Below are 18,918 nucleotides of genomic sequence, written 5' to 3' on the forward strand. Positions count from 1 at the left end.
GTGATTGATTTGAGTGAAGCCTGGCTTGTGAGTTCCACAGATATCATAGATTACCTGAGAAGACTGCTCTCAGAGGGAAAGGGCGCATCTGAGTATGCGCTGAGTGCCTCTCTCATACCTGGGAGAAAAGGGTAGGGCTTTCACGGCATGTGGGTATAGCTCCTAAGTAGATTTGACTCCGTCACCTAAATAGGCATGAGCCGATTGATGGTCCAGGGACAGATCAGGTACTTACGGGTTCCGCTGACTATCAAAAGTTGCCTTCTCCTGTTTATTCCCTACAGGTGGAGGAGATAAAAAAATACAAGAGCGTTTAGGCACTAAAATTATACAGAAGATGGGTGGGGGGGAATAATGAGGCATGATCAAGAACAGGCAAAAGGTAGTAACCAGATAAAGAGGTTGAAAAGAAAAAGAAAAAAAAAACAGGTTGAAGAAAATACATTTGCGGAGTGGTGGGTTGGATGTTACTATTGTGCCCATTTCAGATGGGCAAAACTGAGGTTGTGCTATAGCAGGTTTACAGCACAACCTCAGTTTTGGCAAGCACATGTCCAAGCTGAGATCTGAACCCTGATCCACTTCCAGCCACTTCTGTCTCTCAACCATTTATGGGGCATGACTTCCACAACCGTTGGAGACATTCATGATACATAACCATCTGCTGTCTCTATGAACAAACTTGAGATATTTCAGCCACACCTCCCCAGATGAATGGTTCAGATTTCTAGATGAAAAGGAAGCTAGTCACGGGTGCGAGGTAGGGGTTTCTGTGTGTGTATAGTGGTAGAGCCTTACCAGTCCGTTGACATTTCATGCACATGCTGACAAGGGCCCCCAAAAACATCAAGGAGAAGGCACCCCAGACCACCTCCACTTGGCTCATAGCTCTGTCTTGCCACAGTTCCAACCTTGAAAACACAAACGCAATGCAGGTGGAGAAGCAGAACTATGCCAGTCACCACCTGGCATTCACCAAATCACACAAATCAGGAGAAACTGCAGGCGCTTTTCGAGAACAGCGTCCTGAATTCAAAATAATCTCAACGCATTGAGGGAGAGAATGGGTTGACACCATTAGGATGACATTCAATAAGGGTAAGGGCAGAGTCCTGCAAAATGGGGTATTTTATTTTAATGTATTTGTTTTGTGAGCCGCCCAGAAAACCATCAGGAATATTGCAACCTTGTCTGCAAGTTACTGGAAGGGGGCAGTGTTGCAGTTATTTATTTATTATTAAATTTATTAATCGCCCATCTGGCTGGTCACCCAGCCACTCTGGGCGATGTACAGTTAGAGAGTTCATGGGAATTTTGACCACAGCTGGCCCTAGGATCTCTATAGCCTACAGAGTGTTTTCCTGTGATTTCTTTCTTATCATAGAATCACAGAATAGTAGGGTTGGAAGGGGCCTACAAGGCCCTCGAGTCCAACCCCCTGCTCAGTGCAGGAATCCAAGTCAGAGCATCCCCGACAGGTGGCTGTCCAGCCTCGTCTTGAAGGCCTCCAGTGTGGGAGAGCCCACCACCTCCCTAGGGAATGGGTTCCATTGTCGTATTGCTCTAACAGTCAGGAAGTTTTTCTTTTGCTCCTCCGCTTCCTTCCTTCCTCTCCCCGCCCCGAGCTCCTCCACGTGTGCGGGTTTTTTTGCTCCTTCTGGTGTAGGAACACAAAATGGCCTGAACAAACCATTTGAAACTCTACGCTGTACCTGCACTGTATATGCAAGAATACTTGTGAGTCAAACTGTTTTTCCTCTTCTTCCCTGAAAAAGGGGTGGTCTCCTTTTTTATTCCAAGAATAGCCTTGTGTGCACGTGGAACTGGTAAACGCTCATTCTATTTTGCATTTTGTTTTTTCCCTCTGCCAATTGCCTTTCTAACAGGAGGCATTGTTACTAAATAATCCCATCAAAAATGTGTTATGGGCTGTCTACGTGTAAATACAGTTAAGTAAATAAAGCATAGGTTCAGGCGGGGGACCGGAGCTGAATGTTTGCTTGTTGGTTCTGCACCTGCAGTTCCAGACCACTGGCGAATGCCACTAACGCAAGGGTGCAGAAAGTGAGGCCATTTCTGGAAGCCCACCAGACCCCTCTGTATCTCCTGTGGAGGTAGCACTTCTCTCCTTTGCTCTTCCCTTGACAGCAGTTGTGCTAGCAAGCGAATCCCTTCCCTTGTCTCTGATCTAAGCAGCAATTGCATGAGGGGCTCTGGGGTGGGTGAGAGGACAGTTCTCCCTTCCCTAGAGCTCCCACACCAGCTGGGATTGCTGCTGTAGTGTTGCGAATGGCAGATTTGGTTCCCGGGGCCAAAAAGGTTGTGCACCCCTGCGCTAACTGGACATTACAAGCAAGAGAGGGAAGTAATTTAGTTCTGTGTATCCCCAGGGTTACCTATGCCTGCATTAAAAAAAAAACTAGAATGCACGCCATGTGGGGCTGCCCTTGAAGACTGTTCAGAAGCTGCGGCTCATGCAAAATGCAAGATGAATAACCGGGACTGGACGTTCTGAGCATATCGCACCAATTCTGGCCCTCTTGCATTGGCTGCCTGCATGTTTCTGAGCCTAATTCAAGGTGCTGGTTTTAACCTATAAAGCCTTACACGGCTTGGGACCACAATACCTGACAGAGTGCCTCTCCTGACCTGAAACTACCCAGACATTACAGTCAACATCTGAGGCTTTCCTCTGAGTGCCACCTCCAAGGGAGGCTTGGAAGGTGGCAGCAAAGGAGAGGGCCTCCTCAGTGGCGGCCCCCCGATTGCAGAACGAGCTCCCCACTGAGGCCCGCCTGGCACCAACGCTGTCATCTTTTCAGCGCCAGGTTAAGACTGCCCTCTACTCCCAGGCATTTAATGGTATTTAATGGCATATGGTACGGAATTTATGCCAGCTGTTTGAACAGGTCTGGTATTTTACTGAAATTGTATTTAGCTGTTTAAATTGTTTTAAATTAGGTTTATTTAAATTTTTGTGTTGTCTTCTATTTTGTGAATTGTTATGAACTGCCCAGGCAGCTTCAGCTATTGGGTGGTATAGAAATGAAATTATTATTAATGATTACTATTATGATGATGGACTAAGGTCGCAACGGAGATCCTTTGAAAGCTGCCAGGGCTTCCACTACCGATGCCAGCCCTCGACCCTCTCTGCATTTTTGTTTCTGGCCTAGCACTCCGGCAAGCGACTGGTTCTAGCCACCTTTTCATTTCCCAGCATGCTCTCTACTTAGCGTTGCTCTGGAGCATTGTGGGAAAGTAAGCCAGGTAAGCTTGCTTAATTTGTTTCTGGATGAACAGAGGCTTAAGGCTGGCAATGCACAGGAGTCTTAACACCGCACCCCCCTCCTTTTGTAACTTTCCAGTTTGAGTAGGAGTCCTGTGTAACCTACAAGCTTGCATACCACATGGTGGATCTTGGCTGATCCCAATAAAACAGCCCTCCCCAAACTAGCGCCCTCCAGATGTGTTGGACTACAACTCCCAACAACACCCAGCTAGCATGGTTGGCTGGGGGATGCTGGGAGTTGTAGTCCAACACATCTGGAGGGCGCTAATTTGGGGAAGGCCCCAATAAAGGTATTATACTATCCCTTGTTCCACCCTACCGCCAACCCTCCCGTTTTGGGGGGTCTTGCACAGAGATGAAATTTAGACTAAGCTCTTGAGGGCAGAGACTGAGAGAATCGCCTGCTTATAAGGCCTCCTAGCAAATTCAAGGTGGTGGTGAGGTTTTCTGCCCGTGGCTGTGCCAGCTCATGGTACAAGGGCAGGGGGATACGAATGGTCAGCTGATCAAGGAATCCACGCTGCGCGCCGTGACAAGGCCCCATCAAAATGGGCTTGGGAGCAGGCCTTCCTAAGGCCACTCCCCACCGAAAGATATATTGCGGGTTTTTAAATTCTCTCTTGTGAATTGTTCGAATCGGTTTTCTCTCGGCGTTTCACGGGGCCGTGAGAAGTCTTTAAACTGCTGTTTCAGTGGTTTTGTTTTATTGGAATGAGATGTTTTCATTTTTATAGGGGCCTTTTTAACTATGTAATTCGCCTTGGGAAGGGTTGACCCTGACAAAAACGGCAGATAAACACGTGAGAGGAAATAAGCAAGTTACCACTGGGATAAATAGTCTGCTGGTTTCTTTCCCGCTTTGCTTGAGGTATATCTCAGCCAAGTCCCAGGTGCTCCAAAGGCCTGCGGGACGATGTTCCACCAATGCACGCTCTTGCGTCTCTCCCAGCATGAGTATTTGAAGGGAACACAGCAAGTCACGAGGCGACAGATCACCGAGCGAGGAGGAAAGGCTGGGGACTCTTGCTCAGATAACTTCTCCCTTGCCGTCTTTAGAAATTCTAGAATCATACGACAGAAAAACGCCATCAGGTCCAAGCACTGCTGACACCAGGCCCTGTCCCACCCCAAGTGAAGACCACCAACCTGACCCATATTGACCCCAAGGTGCAGGGCTGGCCCAGGGTATTTTGCTGCCTGATGCAAAGAGCAAGATGGCACCCCCCTCCCATTACGTGTACATAAGCCAGCCGGACGGGCAGATGAATCTGCCTTCAGCATTCAGGTGAGGACAGCATCCTGCGTTGTACATGGAGACAGAACACTAACTAACGTGCAGGGTAGGCCACCCACGCCTCTTTTCTAACACACCTCGCTGCCACCTCCCAGCATCTGCCACCTGAGGCGACTGCTTCACGCCGCCTAACGGTAGGGCCGGCCGTGCCTCAGCAACCCAGACAACCGGTGTGGCTGAAGTGGGACATCAGCGGCAAAGTTGGCCCTCTCTCTGCTGGGGTTCTAGCACTGGGGTGCTTTTGTATATCGACTCAAATAGCGCCGCTCCTTCTCCCTTTCTGGCCCTGATGCCTGGACCTGCCTCCCCTGGGACTAGGGTGGCCAGGTATCCTACTTTACAGGGTACAGTCCTCTATTTGAAGGTGGCCTCTGTCTGAAGAGGTTTCAAGTCAAAGAAGCCTAACAAGGGGGAGCAACTTGAAGTTGCCCCATCAACTTTCAGCACCCAGACAGCAGACCGAGAAGGCACACAGGTCACCAGTCTTGTCCACCAGGGTGAGATGTACTGCATTGCTATCTAGTTACAGTTATTATTTCTAAGTTTGCACCTATACCTACATATTTGCAAATGCAAATGTCATGCAAATTGGCGTCTTCTTTTGTCCTTTGTTTTGGCGATGCATTTCTTCCTTTGTTGTTAAGTACCCCAAAATTCTGCTGATCTGGCGAAATGTGGCCAGTATCTGGACGGGGACTGGGGGTGGGGGTGGTCTTGGAGAAGGGCAGAAAAACAGGTCCCATAGGATGTTAAGGCCTTGCACAACCCAGGAGTTTTCCCCGATGTCCAGCTGGAATCTGGCTTCCTGTACCTTGAGCCCATTATTCCGTGTCCTCACGCTGGGATGATTTTTTATTTATTTATTTATTTCATTTCATTTCATTTCTATACCGCCCAATAGCCGAAGCTCTCTGGGTGGTTCACAAAAATTAACTTGATGATTGAGAAGAGATCCTGGCCTTCCTCTCTGGGACAACCTTTCAAGGACTTGAAGAACACTATCAAATATCTCCTCAGTCTTCTCTTCTCAAGGCTGAACGTGCCCAGTTCATGCATTAGTTACTTACATTTTTGATCGGCTTGTTTTAAATTGCATTTTGTTGTAACTGGTTCATTCTGAAACGTGTTTAAAATGGTTTTCTGACTTTATGAACTTGTAATAATGCTATTTTGAAATGCTTTAAATAAATAAATACATAAAATAATAGTCCTACATTTAAATATTTTTATTCCAGCTCATATATTACGCTGTTTTATAGCTTTGTTGGCTTTTTTTTATGTATGAGTTATTTTATTGTTTTTTATATCCTCTTGTGCCTGTGTTAAGTGTTACTGTTGTTTATAATGTAGCATCATTATCAGCATCTTTATCAGCATCTTTATCAGCATCTTTATCAGCATCTTTATCAGCATCTTTATCAGCATCTTTATCAGCATCTTTATCAGCATCTTTATCAGCATCTTTATCAGCATCATCGCCCCACCCTTCAAAAAAGCCCTGATAACTTGCTTGAAGGGTGGGGTAATAGCAGCAGTGGTAGGAAACAAACACCAGCATCATGCTATATTGTCAAAAACAATGTCCAGTACAGACCACAGAGCTGGAAACAGCGTTTAACACATGGAAAGAAAGCTAAAAACGCAGAGACTTAATTGCTGAGGGGGAAATGATGGCTTGCCAGAAATGAAAGGAAAATTCCACAGACACTCTTCTTCCACAGCCAGTGATTTCAGCTTCACAGCCTACCGCCGAAAAAAGACAAATCTTTCCTTTTTCAGACCAAGACTTTGATCCAATGTCTGCTCCAGGCCCCAAATGATAACAGCTTAGACCCACGCTGCTTCTTTAGGGTGGGATGACAGCTCAGTGGTAGGAAGGAGCCCATGGTTTGTGAGCAGAAGGTCCCAGGTTCCATTCCTGGCATCTCTGGGTAGGGCTGGGGAGCCGCTGCCAGTCAACATACGGAAGACAGTACCGAGCTAGGCAGGCCATGGCCTGGCGTGGTGTAAGACCGCTTCCTCTGTCCTGGAAGCCTCTGCAGCTTAGACAGACCTAGAGTCGTGTAGCCACTTCACATATGACTCTGGTCACCAGCGTTTGTGCTGGCTGTAGTCCCCAAATGCTTTTCAAAGGCAGCCCCCGTGGAGAGCGCATGGCAGCAGTCCAGCTGGCAACGCTTTACCCCAACCTCCTCAGAAGCCGGCACGGCTTCGCTGGCTGCTGGAAGGCGTTCATGGGGCCAGCAAAGCTTTCCCCAACCGAGCCGACTTGGCATCGATTGTAACACAAGAGGATGTGCGTCTGTCAGCGCCGAGACCGTACAGCCGACACGACTGAAACTTGGCATGCGGCGGAGGCTGGCGGCTCTGATGCCAGTGGGGCGGTGACTCCGCCCCGGGTTTCAGTCAGAACTCTAAAGGAGCTCTCCAAGGTGCTCCATGAATGGCTCCTTTAGAGTTCTGACTGGTTCCGACTGAAACCCGGAGCGGATTCACCGCCCCACTGACATCGGAGCCACCAGCCCCTGCTGTTGGCACGCATACTAAGGGGGGGCATAGGGCATAAGCACCTTATACTACGAGGAGCAGAGTACCTCATACTGAGTACCCAAGTATCTCATCCTAAGTACTTCATACTAGTACTAAGTGCCTCACATTAGTACCTCATACTAAGGGGAGCGTAGGTGTGTTCACCTCATACTAAGGGGAGCATAGTACCTCATCCTAAGTACCTCATACTAAGAACCCAAGTACCTCAATACTAATACCTAAGTACCTCACATTAGTACCTCATACTAAGAGGAACATAGGTGTGTTCACCTCATACTAAGGGGAGCACAGTACCTCATCCTAAGTACCTCATATTAAGAACCCAAGTACCTCATACTAAGAGCCCAAGTACCTCATCCTAAGCACCTCATCCTAGTACCTAAGTACTTCGCATTAGTACCTCATACTAAGGGGATCATAGGGGTGTTCATCTCATACTAAGGGGAGCATAGTGCCTCATCCTAAGTACCTCATCCTAAGTAACTAAGTACCTCATCCTAAGTACCAAAGTACCCCATACTAGTACCTCATACTAAGGGGAGCATAGTACCTCATCCTAAGTACCTCATACTAAGAACCCAAGTACCTCATACTAAGTACCTTAATACTAATACCTAAGTACCTCACATTAGTACCTCATACTAAGAGGAACATGGGTGTGTTCACCTCATACTAAGGGGAGCATAGTACCTCATCCTAAGTACCTAAGCACCTCATCCTAGTACCTAAGTACCTCGCATTAGTACCTCATACTAAGGGGAGCATAGGCGTGTTCACCTCATACTAAGGGGAGCATAGTACCTCATCCGAAGTACCTCATACTAAGAGCCCAAGTACCTAATCCGAAGCACCTCATCCTACTACCTAAGTACCTCGCATTAGTACCTCATACTAAGGGGAGCATAGGGGTGTTCACCTCATACTAAGGGGAGCATAGTGCCTCATCCTAAGTAACTAAGTACCTCCTACTAAGTACCCAAGTACCCCATACTAGTACCTCATACTAAGGGGAGCATAGGGGTCTGCACCTCAAGCTTATTTTGTTTTTAAAACGCATTAATTTGAATTAATTCAACTGTCTCCACATGTCTGGAGCCTGCAGTACCATCTTCTTCACTCACCTGGTGGAAGGCATGCCTAACCAGTGCATAGCTTTGCAGCAGACGTGACCCGAAGGCCGGGGAGTAGTTCCGAGAGAAGTATACAGCTGCCTCTCCAACCCACGGTGGTGGGGCAGCTCTTAGAGGAACAGAGCGGCGTGGCCCCTTGATCAGGGGGCTACGGTGTGCACCGTGGCAAGAGCCGAGTGCAGGGATGCCAGGGGATGCGGCTTCGCTCAGACAGGGCAGGCGGAATGTGTCTAACTGCGACTGCTGTGGGTCAGTTCTGGCCAGCTGACCGCAGCTGGCAGGCGACGGCGGCAATAACTCACTGGCTGACCAGCGGGCTCATGAACCTCTCCAAGGCTGGGAAAGGAGGAGGGACACCCAGAGCTGGGAACTTTACCGGTTCAAACAAAGCCAAGATGACGTGGCAGAGAGAAGTCGTGGTTCCAGTCCAAGGTCTAAACACAGGGATTCACAAGCAAGGCTGAGGTTCTGGTTCGGGGTCAAGGTGGGGCTGACTGGATCCTGCACATGGAAACAACGTTGTTCTCCAGCGGCCTCGCCCCCGCCTGCTTCCTGCTTGCAAGGACAGCATCTGGCCGTCAGTCCTCTGGCCTCCTCTCTGCCTTCAACGGACAGAGGCCCGCCTCCGTTGCACTTTGACATGAAGCCGCCTTCGCTCTGCTGGGGTCAGTGGAACTTCGCCCCTGACTCCTCCGGAGAGGCTGCAGCCGGGCATGGGTCCTCCTCAGGGGGCTCGAGCTACCTCTGTGCTAGTCCCTTCCCCCGGGTCTGGAGCCTGCCCTTCCCCCTCGTCCTCAGAGGAGTCCGAGGGAGGCATGACGCTGCGTAACTTTGAAGGCTTCTCTGCATCAGCCCATGGAGAGCTGGGTCCATTCGCTAGTGATTAATACAAGAGGGCTGGTGTGAAAACCGAAACTCCTCAATCAACGTCTTTTTATGGACCCGGTAGAGAGACAACACGTTTGCATTTAAAGCGTTGGCGTGTTGATACGTAGCTCTATAGGGAGCCCGTCACATCGATAAACCCAGAAACAGACTTTGGTGGACAGTCAACATAAAGGTACGTGCTGTTTGCATATGTGGCCATTTCTGTCCCAAAATACATTTGTTGTGGCCTGACCTTTTATAGGAAACGGAGGAAGCTGCTGACTATCAAGAATTGCTAAATGTGCATGTGCTAATTTAGATGCATAGATGCAAATTTGGAAATAATTGCTGTAATTGAAATAGAAATACTTCTCGCCATTGGGGGGCGGGGGGGGGGGAGACTGTGACCAGGTGGTAACAACTCAATGCAAGGGGCTGGTGTTACCAACGTAAGAAGAGCCCTGCTGGATCAGACCAAGGGTCCATCTAGCCCAACATTCTGTTCACACAGTGGCCGACCAGCTGCCCAAATGGGAAACCCACAAGCAGGGCAGGAGCGCAACAGCGCCCTGCCGCCCATGTTCCACAGCAACTGGCGCACATGGGCATACTGCTTCTGGTACTGGAGGTAGCACATAGCCATCAGGACTAGTAGCCACTGATCACCTTCTCCTCCAGAATTTGTCTCCCCCCTTTTAAAGCCATCCAAATGGGTGGCCATCGCTACGTCTTGAGGTGGCAAATTCCTCAAGTTTGACTCTGCACTACGTGAAGAAGTCCTGCCCTTGATCTCCCCTGAATCTCCCACCCATCAGCTTCATGGGATGACCCTATTGGGTTCTAGTATTTTGAGAGGGAGAGAAAAATGTCTCCCTATTCACTTTCTCCACACCAGGCATCATTTTGTAGACTTCTCTCAAGTCTCCCCTGACCCTCCTGTTTTCCAAGCTAAACAATCCCAGCTGTTGTAACCTTCCCTCATAGGGGAGATGCTCCAGCCCTTGATCATTTTAGTTGCCCTTTTCTGCACTTGTTCCAGCTCTACAATATCCTTTTTCAGGTGTGGTGACCAGAACTGTACACAGTATTCCAAGTGTGGTCACACCACAGATTTGTGAAGGGTCAGTATGATGTTGGCAGTTTTATTCTCAATTCCTTTTCTAATTATGCCTAACACAGAGTCTGCCTTTTTTCACACTGGGTTGACATTGTCATCAAGCTGTCCACCACAACCCCAGGACCTCTTTCTTAATCTGAAGCGACACGGGACCTGGGTACCTCAACAACAAAATTCTTCCATGTGTCCCTCCCTACATGCTCTAGTTCTCATCTGGGGCACTACTTCAGACCCCCTGGTCTCATGAAGCGAGGTGGGCAGCCACAAGGTTTAGAGCCTTCTCGGTGGTGGCAGCCATTTTGGGGAATGCTCTGCCAACAGATATTCACTGGGCCCTGATGTTAGACAGTTCCCCAGCTGTGGAATGAGCTCCCTAGTGAGGTTCGCCTGGCACCTACATTGTATTTCTTCCAGCGCCAGGTGAATAAAACCCTAACCTTTTTATTTTCCCAGGCATTTTAGCTTTCTAGACTTCTAGCTTTGCTGTTTTAAATCTGTATTTTAAATCTCTGCATTGCTGCTGGGGTTTATTCTGGTTTTATTCTGGTTCTACTGTTGTGCTGTGGTTTTGATGTTTTATATATTTTATATGGTTTTACTGTGTATGCTTTGGTTTTAATTTTTGTGAACCGCCTAGAGAGCTTCAGCTATTGGGTGGTATAGAAATGAAATAAATACATACATACATAAACAATGGCTCTTTAAGAAGCCATTTAGGTAAAAGATTTCAATGGCCCTTGGGTGTTTTTACCCCTTATGCTGAACTGTTCTTTCTAGAACTTTGTTGTTTATTTATTTGGATTTTTAAGATGGTTTTAAATATTATTGTACTTGGTTTGTTTGAGTTCCCTTTTAGGGAAGCAGGCAAAATACAAGCTTAAAAATGAATTAAATAAACCATGACTGGGGAACTTCAAGACTCCTGTCAAATCCTGACTTCCTGATACTGAGGCTCAACTTTCTGTAATGCTTTTATTGCCGTGATTCCAGTAATCAGCTTTCAGCCTTTACAGTCCCAATAACCATCAGCAGAGAACAGAGTACAACATAGTTCCTTAACCAGGACCAGTTTAAGGGTTTCCTAACAAAAGACCTAAACAGATTTCGGTCCAGCATACAGAGTAAGTCTAAACGAGTTTATAGCTCTGTAGTGGAATATGCATTATAGAGTGTGAAATTGGTAAGAATTTATTGGATTGTGTAGATGTGACTAGTTCTGTGTGGTTTGTGAGAGATCTATGAGTAATGGAATGTATTCTTGGAAACAGAGGAAGGTTGCCATGAGTGGGTCAGTCAAGTATTGGAAGGGGAAAGCTACTAAGCTTAGCAGGAATACCTTCATCTAGGTGTTATTGGTCACAATAGCTAACCTGGCTACACTGGGGAAAATGGGAATAGTGGTATGACCAGGACTGAAACTAAGGATGAGGATGTTGACATCATGGGGGTTATAAAAGACAAGGGTTTGATCCGTTTGAGAGATCCTGGGAGAATGAAGGACCCACCAAATGTTCCTAAACTTGCTTTGTCCACCATGCCTTCCATTTAGGTACATATGAAATTCTGATATTAACTATTAGACTGAGAGGAACTTTTGTTTGACTGTGTTAACAATATGCTTGCTACTCTTTTCATTATACTTTTAGTGATTATAACTTGCATGTATTTAGGGATGTCCGTGATCTGCCTTATCATAGCAAATGCATGTTATTCTCCTAGACTGTTTGAGCAAGAAATCTAGATTCTTTAGTACCAAATTTATGTTGTCTGGCTTGAGAGATATTTCAAGGACCACTTCAAGAATATTAATTCTTGAAGCCCAAAACACTCAGTAGATTTGTAAATCTTATCACCTAGAGGGATCTGTCCTTAAAGCCATTGCATTCTCTCTTGATCAGGTGAATCTCGGATACGCCCGTTCAAGTTCGGGAAACAAGCTAGTGGTTTGGAGCGAGAATGAGTGACTTGTCTCAGTTGCATCAAAGAAGCAAGACGAGGAAGCTTTCCAGGTTAGAAAGATGTTGCTTCCAGAAAACTCTGTCTATTGCTCTCGCTTAAATACAGGGAGTGGCTGCTAAAGATATTATTGGACGTTCAATCCTGGCAGGGAAACCTTGCTCACAACCGCGTATTGTGCTTCACCGGATGCCTCTGTTCTGTCCTCTTTAGCTGACGGCACATTTTAGGACACACCTCAGAAGCCCTCTCCCGTGCAGGGTCCTCCCTCTGCTGCCCTGTTCCCATGGAAGATGTCCCTGGTCTCCGTCAAGGTCAGGCCTCCCAGCTATGGAAGGCAGGCTGTATCAGTGTCCTGCATCTCACCCTGTCCTGGCTCATGACCAGGTGGGAGGCCTGGAGGAAGCACTGAATTCTCAGGCATCTGACTTCCCACAGTGTCCCCCTCTTACTCAGAATCAGTGTCACAGGTTACAGCTCCGAGGGCCTGGTCTGAAGGCACATGAGGCAGCCATCTTTCTGAAGCTAAGCGGGTCTGGGTCTGGTCAGTGCTTGGAGGGGAGACCACCTGGGAACCACAGGTAGCCACCTTGAGTTTCAAGATGGAAGAAAGGTGGGATATAAATGGAATGAATGAATTAATTAATTAATGAGCAAGCTCCCCCTAGGACTGGGACAAGGTCTGACTTCTCCCTACTCCTCCTTATGGTTATCGTTAAACTGGAGTTGGACTGGACCGCCCTTCAAATAGAGGAGTTGTTGTCATGGGGGAGGCCTGCAAATCCGTGGTAGTGCTGCTGCTTTGCATGCAGAAGGTCTCAGGTTTGATCCCCGGCGTTTCCAGGCAGGGCTGGAAAAACCCCGCGTGAAACCCCAGAGAGCCGTTGCTGCCAGTCAGTGTCGACAATACTGGGCTAGATGGACCAAGGGTCTGAATCCATGCAAGTCAACTTCCCCTGTTCCTATGTCTTCAAATAAAAGATTGTCCTCTGTAGAGCAGGATACATGGTGTAGGATATCCGACATTACTGCCCGCACAATAAAAAAGAGAGATTGTTTGAAGCCCGGAAACAAGCGACCCTGTTCGTAAACTGAGCACATGCTGACTACACACACATGAGCTGCTCAATGGAAACAGAATACAGCTCATGGGAAAATAAAACAGAGGATATAGCTCAACTGGAAAAAACACCTCATGCACTACAATGTGACATTTTGGTTGGGCCCTAATAAAGATATTGCTGTAGCATGGCACCATTTTTGTGCGCTTTGGAGAATACCATATTTCGCTGCCTGGGAGAGGGATGTTTAAACTGGATAAAAATGACGTTCTACCACCGGAGGATTGGAATTAGTTTAAGAACATAAGAAGAGCCCTGCTGGATCAGACCAAGGGTCCATCTAGTCCAGCACTCTGTTCACACAGTGGCCAACCAGCTGTCGATGGGAAACCCACAAGCCTGGCATGAGCGCAACAGCACCCTCCCACCCACGTTCCCCAGAAACTGGTGTACATAGGCTCACTGCCTCTGGTACTGGAGGTGGCATAGAGCCATCAGGACCAGTAGCCATTGATTACAAAGTGGCTAGTAGATTACATCCTCCAACCACTACACAGTACTACCCACTAGGACCTAGGAACACTGCACAGTTTGGCTGCCATTGACTCTTTTGGTTGTTTGCAAAATCATTTATATACTTTCACTTAACCCTTGAAGGGCCCCCAAGGCAGATTACAGTGTTCAAACAGACAATCCAAATATAAAATATAAATACCAGACAGTAGTAAAACAAGCCAATTAAACCAGTCCACAAGCAGTCAGGAGTTAAAATTCACCAAAAGTCTGGTGGAACAGGTGAGTCTTAAGTGCAGTCCTAAAAATGAGGGGCCAGTCTAACCTCTCTTACAAGGGAGTTCTACAGACGGGGGCGGGGGGAGGTCCACAACCTGTCCAATGTGCCAGACTCTGGATCTGATGCACCACCTGAAATTAATCTGCCACTTTGCTAAAACAAAGACTTGTTGCCCCCTGCCTCACAACACAGACCTTTGTGTTTCGATTATGGCTGGAGACAAAATCGAGTAAGAACCTTGATATTGAACTTAAGACATGCTCCCGGTGGTTCTACATGGACCTATGGCCTGATTAGAGTCCGCCAGGGAGAAGAGCCTTCAGTGTGGTGGCCCCCTTTCTTTGGAACTACCTGCCTCTGAAGGTCAGGCAGGCGCCAACACTGTGTTGCTTCAGGCACCACCTGAAACGAGCTCTATTCCAGGAAGCATTTCTTAACTGACCAGCCACGGTTTTGATTGGTATTCTGTTTTTAAAAGAACAATTTTAATATGGTGTTTTAATTCTTTTTATCTTGTTATTATTTTACCTTTTATGTTCACCGCTCCAGAATGTTTTAGATGCGGAGTGGTATGTAAATAAAAAATAAAATATTGGGCTGGGTCCGGATTTTATCATAGTTAAGAGTAGACCCATTTGAACTCAATGGGAGTTAAATTAGTAATGCCTGACTGGAATCCAATTGACTTCCATGGGTCAAAGTATCTCTGCTTTAGTCCTCCTCCCCTCCATCTTACAACTTTTAACTGCACTACATGTATACTCAGAAATAAGTCCTACTGAGTTCTATGGGGCTTACTCCCAGGTAAGTGGAGACACTTTTGCAGCATTATCCAAAACCAAAGAATTTATTGTATCTTAGCAAATTTGCCGTTGTACACAATTACAGTGAAAGAAAGATAATTATAGAATTTAAACTCTACTATTGAGCCATCAGAAGTTGAATAGTTGACCATACAGCCTTTAAACTTTGTGGCACGCATCAGCAGAGCATTGGCGAGAAATTTAGATGTTCTGAAAGATATTGCAGCATTATGAACTACAGACATTGCAATAGTAAGGGGTCCCCCATCCAACCTAATGAAGAGCTCTTGCGAACTGAAAATCTGCTCTCCACTTTGTGATGTTTTCACCAGTCCTAGAAGAGGTATTCCCCTTCTGCAGGTTTCAGATTTCATCCCATATAGTGTTTGCAAAACTGTGACTGTACGGACAGACCAGCTCCTGGCAATATGGCACCCATGGCGATGGTGGTCATTGACACATGGCCAAAAAAGAGGAAACACACCACCCACCCCCAAAAGGCCACAGGTTTTCATAATATGTCATATGATAATTTATAGGTATAGATTTAAAAAAATAATTACTATCATTATAATAATTAAATAGAAGTATAATACTTCTCACCCTAGTGGGGAAGGTGACCTGTATGTCTACTCGGTCTGCTGTCTACTGGACTTATTCTGGGCAGCCTTTCAAATAGAGGACTCTTTTCTGTAAAGTAGGGCACAGGGCCACTCTACCTATGGCTCTCCCACACCGAATGGCCTCCCGTTAAAGACCAGACAAGTACAACATAATGGCTTTCTGTTCTTCGGACTAAAGCAACATACCTTTAGCTGAACAAGGCCAGAATCTTTGCCTTTTTATTTTCAAGGATGGAAAAAGTTCTATTCCAACATACCTGTGGAGAAAAATCCCCAACATGGAATGAAATTAGGGTAAACTGCAACGTCTGGGAAATATTTTGGGGGGGTTTTTTACTTTTAGTTCTGCCTTCCCCAACATGGTGCCCTCCAGATGCGTGGGACTACAACTACCAGCATCCCTCAATGAGCATGGCTGCATGGGGCTGGGAGTCGAGTCAGAGTCTAACAACATCCGGGCAGCTCCAGACTGCAGAAGACCGCTGTAGTTATTAAAGCAGCACAATTGAAATTTTATTATTACATTTTAAACCACCCAATCGCTGAACTTCTCTGGGTGGTTCATAATTTGTTGACGCAAACCAGAAGAGGAATTTATGATAGTTGGTCGATGTTATTAAGCAAACTGGTATAATCTTCCTACTCATTTCTAGGCAGATGGCAAAGGCGTTTGTGTGTGTTGTCGTTATTTTGATGGTTTAATTTGACTGATGGCCTTAGATACAATTCTGTTGAGATCTCTTTTGTTTGTTTAAAAATGCAAAAAAAAGGTTTAAAGAAGTTTTAAAAAAAAGGAATTTGTGAGGGGTGTGTGTGTGTGAATCATCTCACACAGGAAAAGCTTTATTAGCGAAACCCAAATCTTGACGGCAAAAATGTGCTACAATTATAACACGTTATTCTGTGAAGAAACGGAAGCGATCATGGTGTAAAGTGTCTGGCCAGGACAGGGGAGACCGAAGTTTAAATCTTTACTTAGCTATGAAACTCATTGGGTGATTTTTGGCCAGCCACTAAGTAGCCTAATCTACTTTGCAGGGCTGTTGTAGGATTAAAAAATAGTGAGAGTAAGCAGTATGTACCTTCCTGAGAGCCTTAGAGAAAAGGTGGGCTACAAATGTAATCAGTTGTCTTCTGAAGTAATGTTGCACAGAAATTAAGAAAACCCTATAGGAAAACAAGCCAAACACATTAATTAAAGGGCCAGTTAAAAAAATCAACTCAAAGTGGGAAATAGATGTTTCAGCCGCAGTCCCTCACACTTAACTGGGAATAAGTCCTACTGAAATGAAAAGGACTTACTTCTGAGTAGACATGTACAGCTTACATCTGTCAGAACCAGATGTTGCCAGTGTGATCATAAAGTTGATCACCCCCCCCGCAAATATTTGGAAAGATACCTGTGATACATACATTTTGGATAAGATAAGTACAGAACGTTTTGATTCCCTTTCTTCCAATCCAAAGTTATACCAACATCATGTCTGAAATCAATCCAGGATTTAAGAGAAGTTGGATTTTTGCGGGGGGGGGGGGATTTGTTCACAACAAAAGATGACAGGACCCATTTATCTTCCGTTAATGAGAAGATGGAGCATAGCAAAACAACTCATACAGTTAAAGCTTGGGTAAGACTGTGGGATCAGAGCAATGGGCAAAACTGGGATAAAACTCCTTCTAATAGCAAACTCCATGCCCCCCGTGCCGACAAAATTGGAACCGAAACAAGGCCGACAAGAGGAAGGTGCCGGAGTATTCAGGTGAGTCTCAAAGTATGAAGTAGTAAAAAAAAAAAAAAGCCACACAAAAATCCAAAAGCGAGGATTGGGCATGCTCAGTGACCTCCAGGAGCCATGGAAAGTTGAGCGGAGAGGCATGGTGCGTGCCATGTTAATTCTGCCCTTGGCAATTGATTTTTCTTAAAGAACAGTTGTGCGTGTGTGAGCCAGATCAGGACTGCAGCAGGGGCAAAGAGTTAAATGCCCCCCCCCAATGCCATGGTACCGATCCTACTTGCCCCCCGCCCCAAGCTCTAGTTATTTAAGAAAAATCAATTACGCAAGGGGAACGACATGACAGGTATCACACATCTAGCTTGGGAAAACAAGAGAAAGCGGCAGAACGTCTTGCTTGAGCCCCCTTAGTTTACAGTATCCCGGAGGCGGGCAGAAGCGGCCAGCACCCTGAATAGCAACACTCCTGTTACGGGATGAGGATAGACTGCCAGTTTGTGGCAGGTCCCACGTGCTCTGTAAGTAAATACGCAACGTTATGACGGATTCTTCATTTTAAAACTGACCCATATTTCCAATTGGTTTTAAATCTGTGTTCAGTTTTTACAAGAAACTGAGAAGACGATAGATTTGAAGGAAGAGGAAGTTGAAAGGGAGATACTATTCCTGGCACAAGGAAGCAGACTGGCACAGAAGCCGAAGGCTAGCGTCCGAGGCAAGGAGGGAGTGCCAAAAGGCTTCGGAAGGTGACCTTACCTTCTAGTTTAGAGACATCCTTCCGAGCTGCAACAACGTGCTGGTGCTTTCTGCTCCGGCCATCTCGCTCTGTCGTCTTGCAGGAGCAGCTAACCTCGTTGTGGTCACTTGCTCACGGAGATGGTGAGCAGGCCCTCTGGTTTCCTGTTACCCTATGAGTCACTAAACCCAACATCCGCCACGCAGGCTTGGACGGCAGGGCCCTGCCGTTAACCACCAGAGTTGCAAGCCCAGAACACGGGTTCATCTTGACCAGTTCCCAAGCAAAACATTCAGCTCAGCCCGTGGGAAACAGGAAGTTGCCTTGTATAGTCAAGACCATTGGTCCATCAAACACAGTAACACATGCCCCGACTGGCAGCAGCTCTCCAGGGTATGCACGTTAAGTGCAAATACCTGTTGCATGTAGCGTGACCCGTGCACAAGAGCAATACGGGCAAAAGGAGGTCTGTGGAAGTTGGCGTCGTTGGAGGATGCACAAGAGAACCCACCTTCTCTTCAGTATGGAGGCCCAGCTGTTGGCCTTTGATTGATAGTGTAGGCAAAACACACACAGCACCGCTCTTCGAGTTCAGGGCCTTGAAAGCAAAGTGCGCTGGTTGCAACTGGCCCAAATTCGCGGCCCGGGGAAGTGGAAGGGACAACAGCAAGCTATGGAGGAGACCGCCAGAGATGCTTATGTGGGGAGGAACTCCTTTGGCATGTGAGGCTTTGAGGGGGCATGGCTGGTGGGAACCGCTCAGGTTTGGGGGCAAGAAAGACAAGCTGAAATCCATGTGATTCCTCAAAACCGTTCACCGATAAGGATGCCACACGAGAACTGGATGGTGAAGGATACTCGTTCTTGGTTACCTTTTTATCTCCCCCTTCCTCCCGCCCAAGGCCAACTACACATCTCTCCCCCTTGATTCTTGCAAGCCACAACAGCCCTGTGAGGTAGATT

The 18,918-nt window shown here is 46.8% G+C and overlaps 2 protein-coding genes across 5 annotated transcripts in view; one reads left to right on the plus strand and one right to left on the minus strand.

The window, feature by feature from the left end:
- The window catches only part of LAT2 (linker for activation of T cells family member 2), a 30,995-nt gene extending 12,949 nt beyond the window's left edge, over positions 1 to 18,046 (minus strand). The window contains exons 1-4 of the mRNA XM_084822479.1: positions 17,976 to 18,046; positions 4,116 to 4,353; positions 799 to 911; positions 236 to 278 (exon numbers count right to left, since the gene is read on the minus strand). Of these exons, the coding sequence (XP_084678605.1) occupies positions 236 to 278; positions 799 to 886 (131 nt within the window). The 5' untranslated portion in view covers positions 887 to 911; positions 4,116 to 4,353; positions 17,976 to 18,046. The remainder of the gene's footprint in view (positions 1 to 235; positions 279 to 798; positions 912 to 4,115; positions 4,354 to 17,975) is intronic.
- Positions 1 to 18,918, plus strand: part of RFC2 (replication factor C subunit 2) — a 71,360-nt gene that overhangs the window by 35,703 nt on the left and 16,739 nt on the right. For all 4 annotated transcript variants that reach the window (XM_084822473.1, XM_084822477.1, XM_084822474.1 and 1 more), the window contains one exon: positions 12,149 to 12,259. In XM_084822473.1, the coding sequence (XP_084678599.1) occupies positions 12,149 to 12,214 (66 nt within the window). In that variant the 3' untranslated portion in view covers positions 12,215 to 12,259. The remainder of the gene's footprint in view (positions 1 to 12,148; positions 12,260 to 18,918) is intronic.

The sequence above is a fragment of the Heloderma suspectum genome, chromosome 16, assembly GCF_057233095.1.
Source record: "Heloderma suspectum isolate Gila_16-S chromosome 16, 16-S_ref, whole genome shotgun sequence".
Classification (NCBI taxonomy): domain Eukaryota; kingdom Metazoa; phylum Chordata; class Lepidosauria; order Squamata; family Helodermatidae; genus Heloderma; species Heloderma suspectum.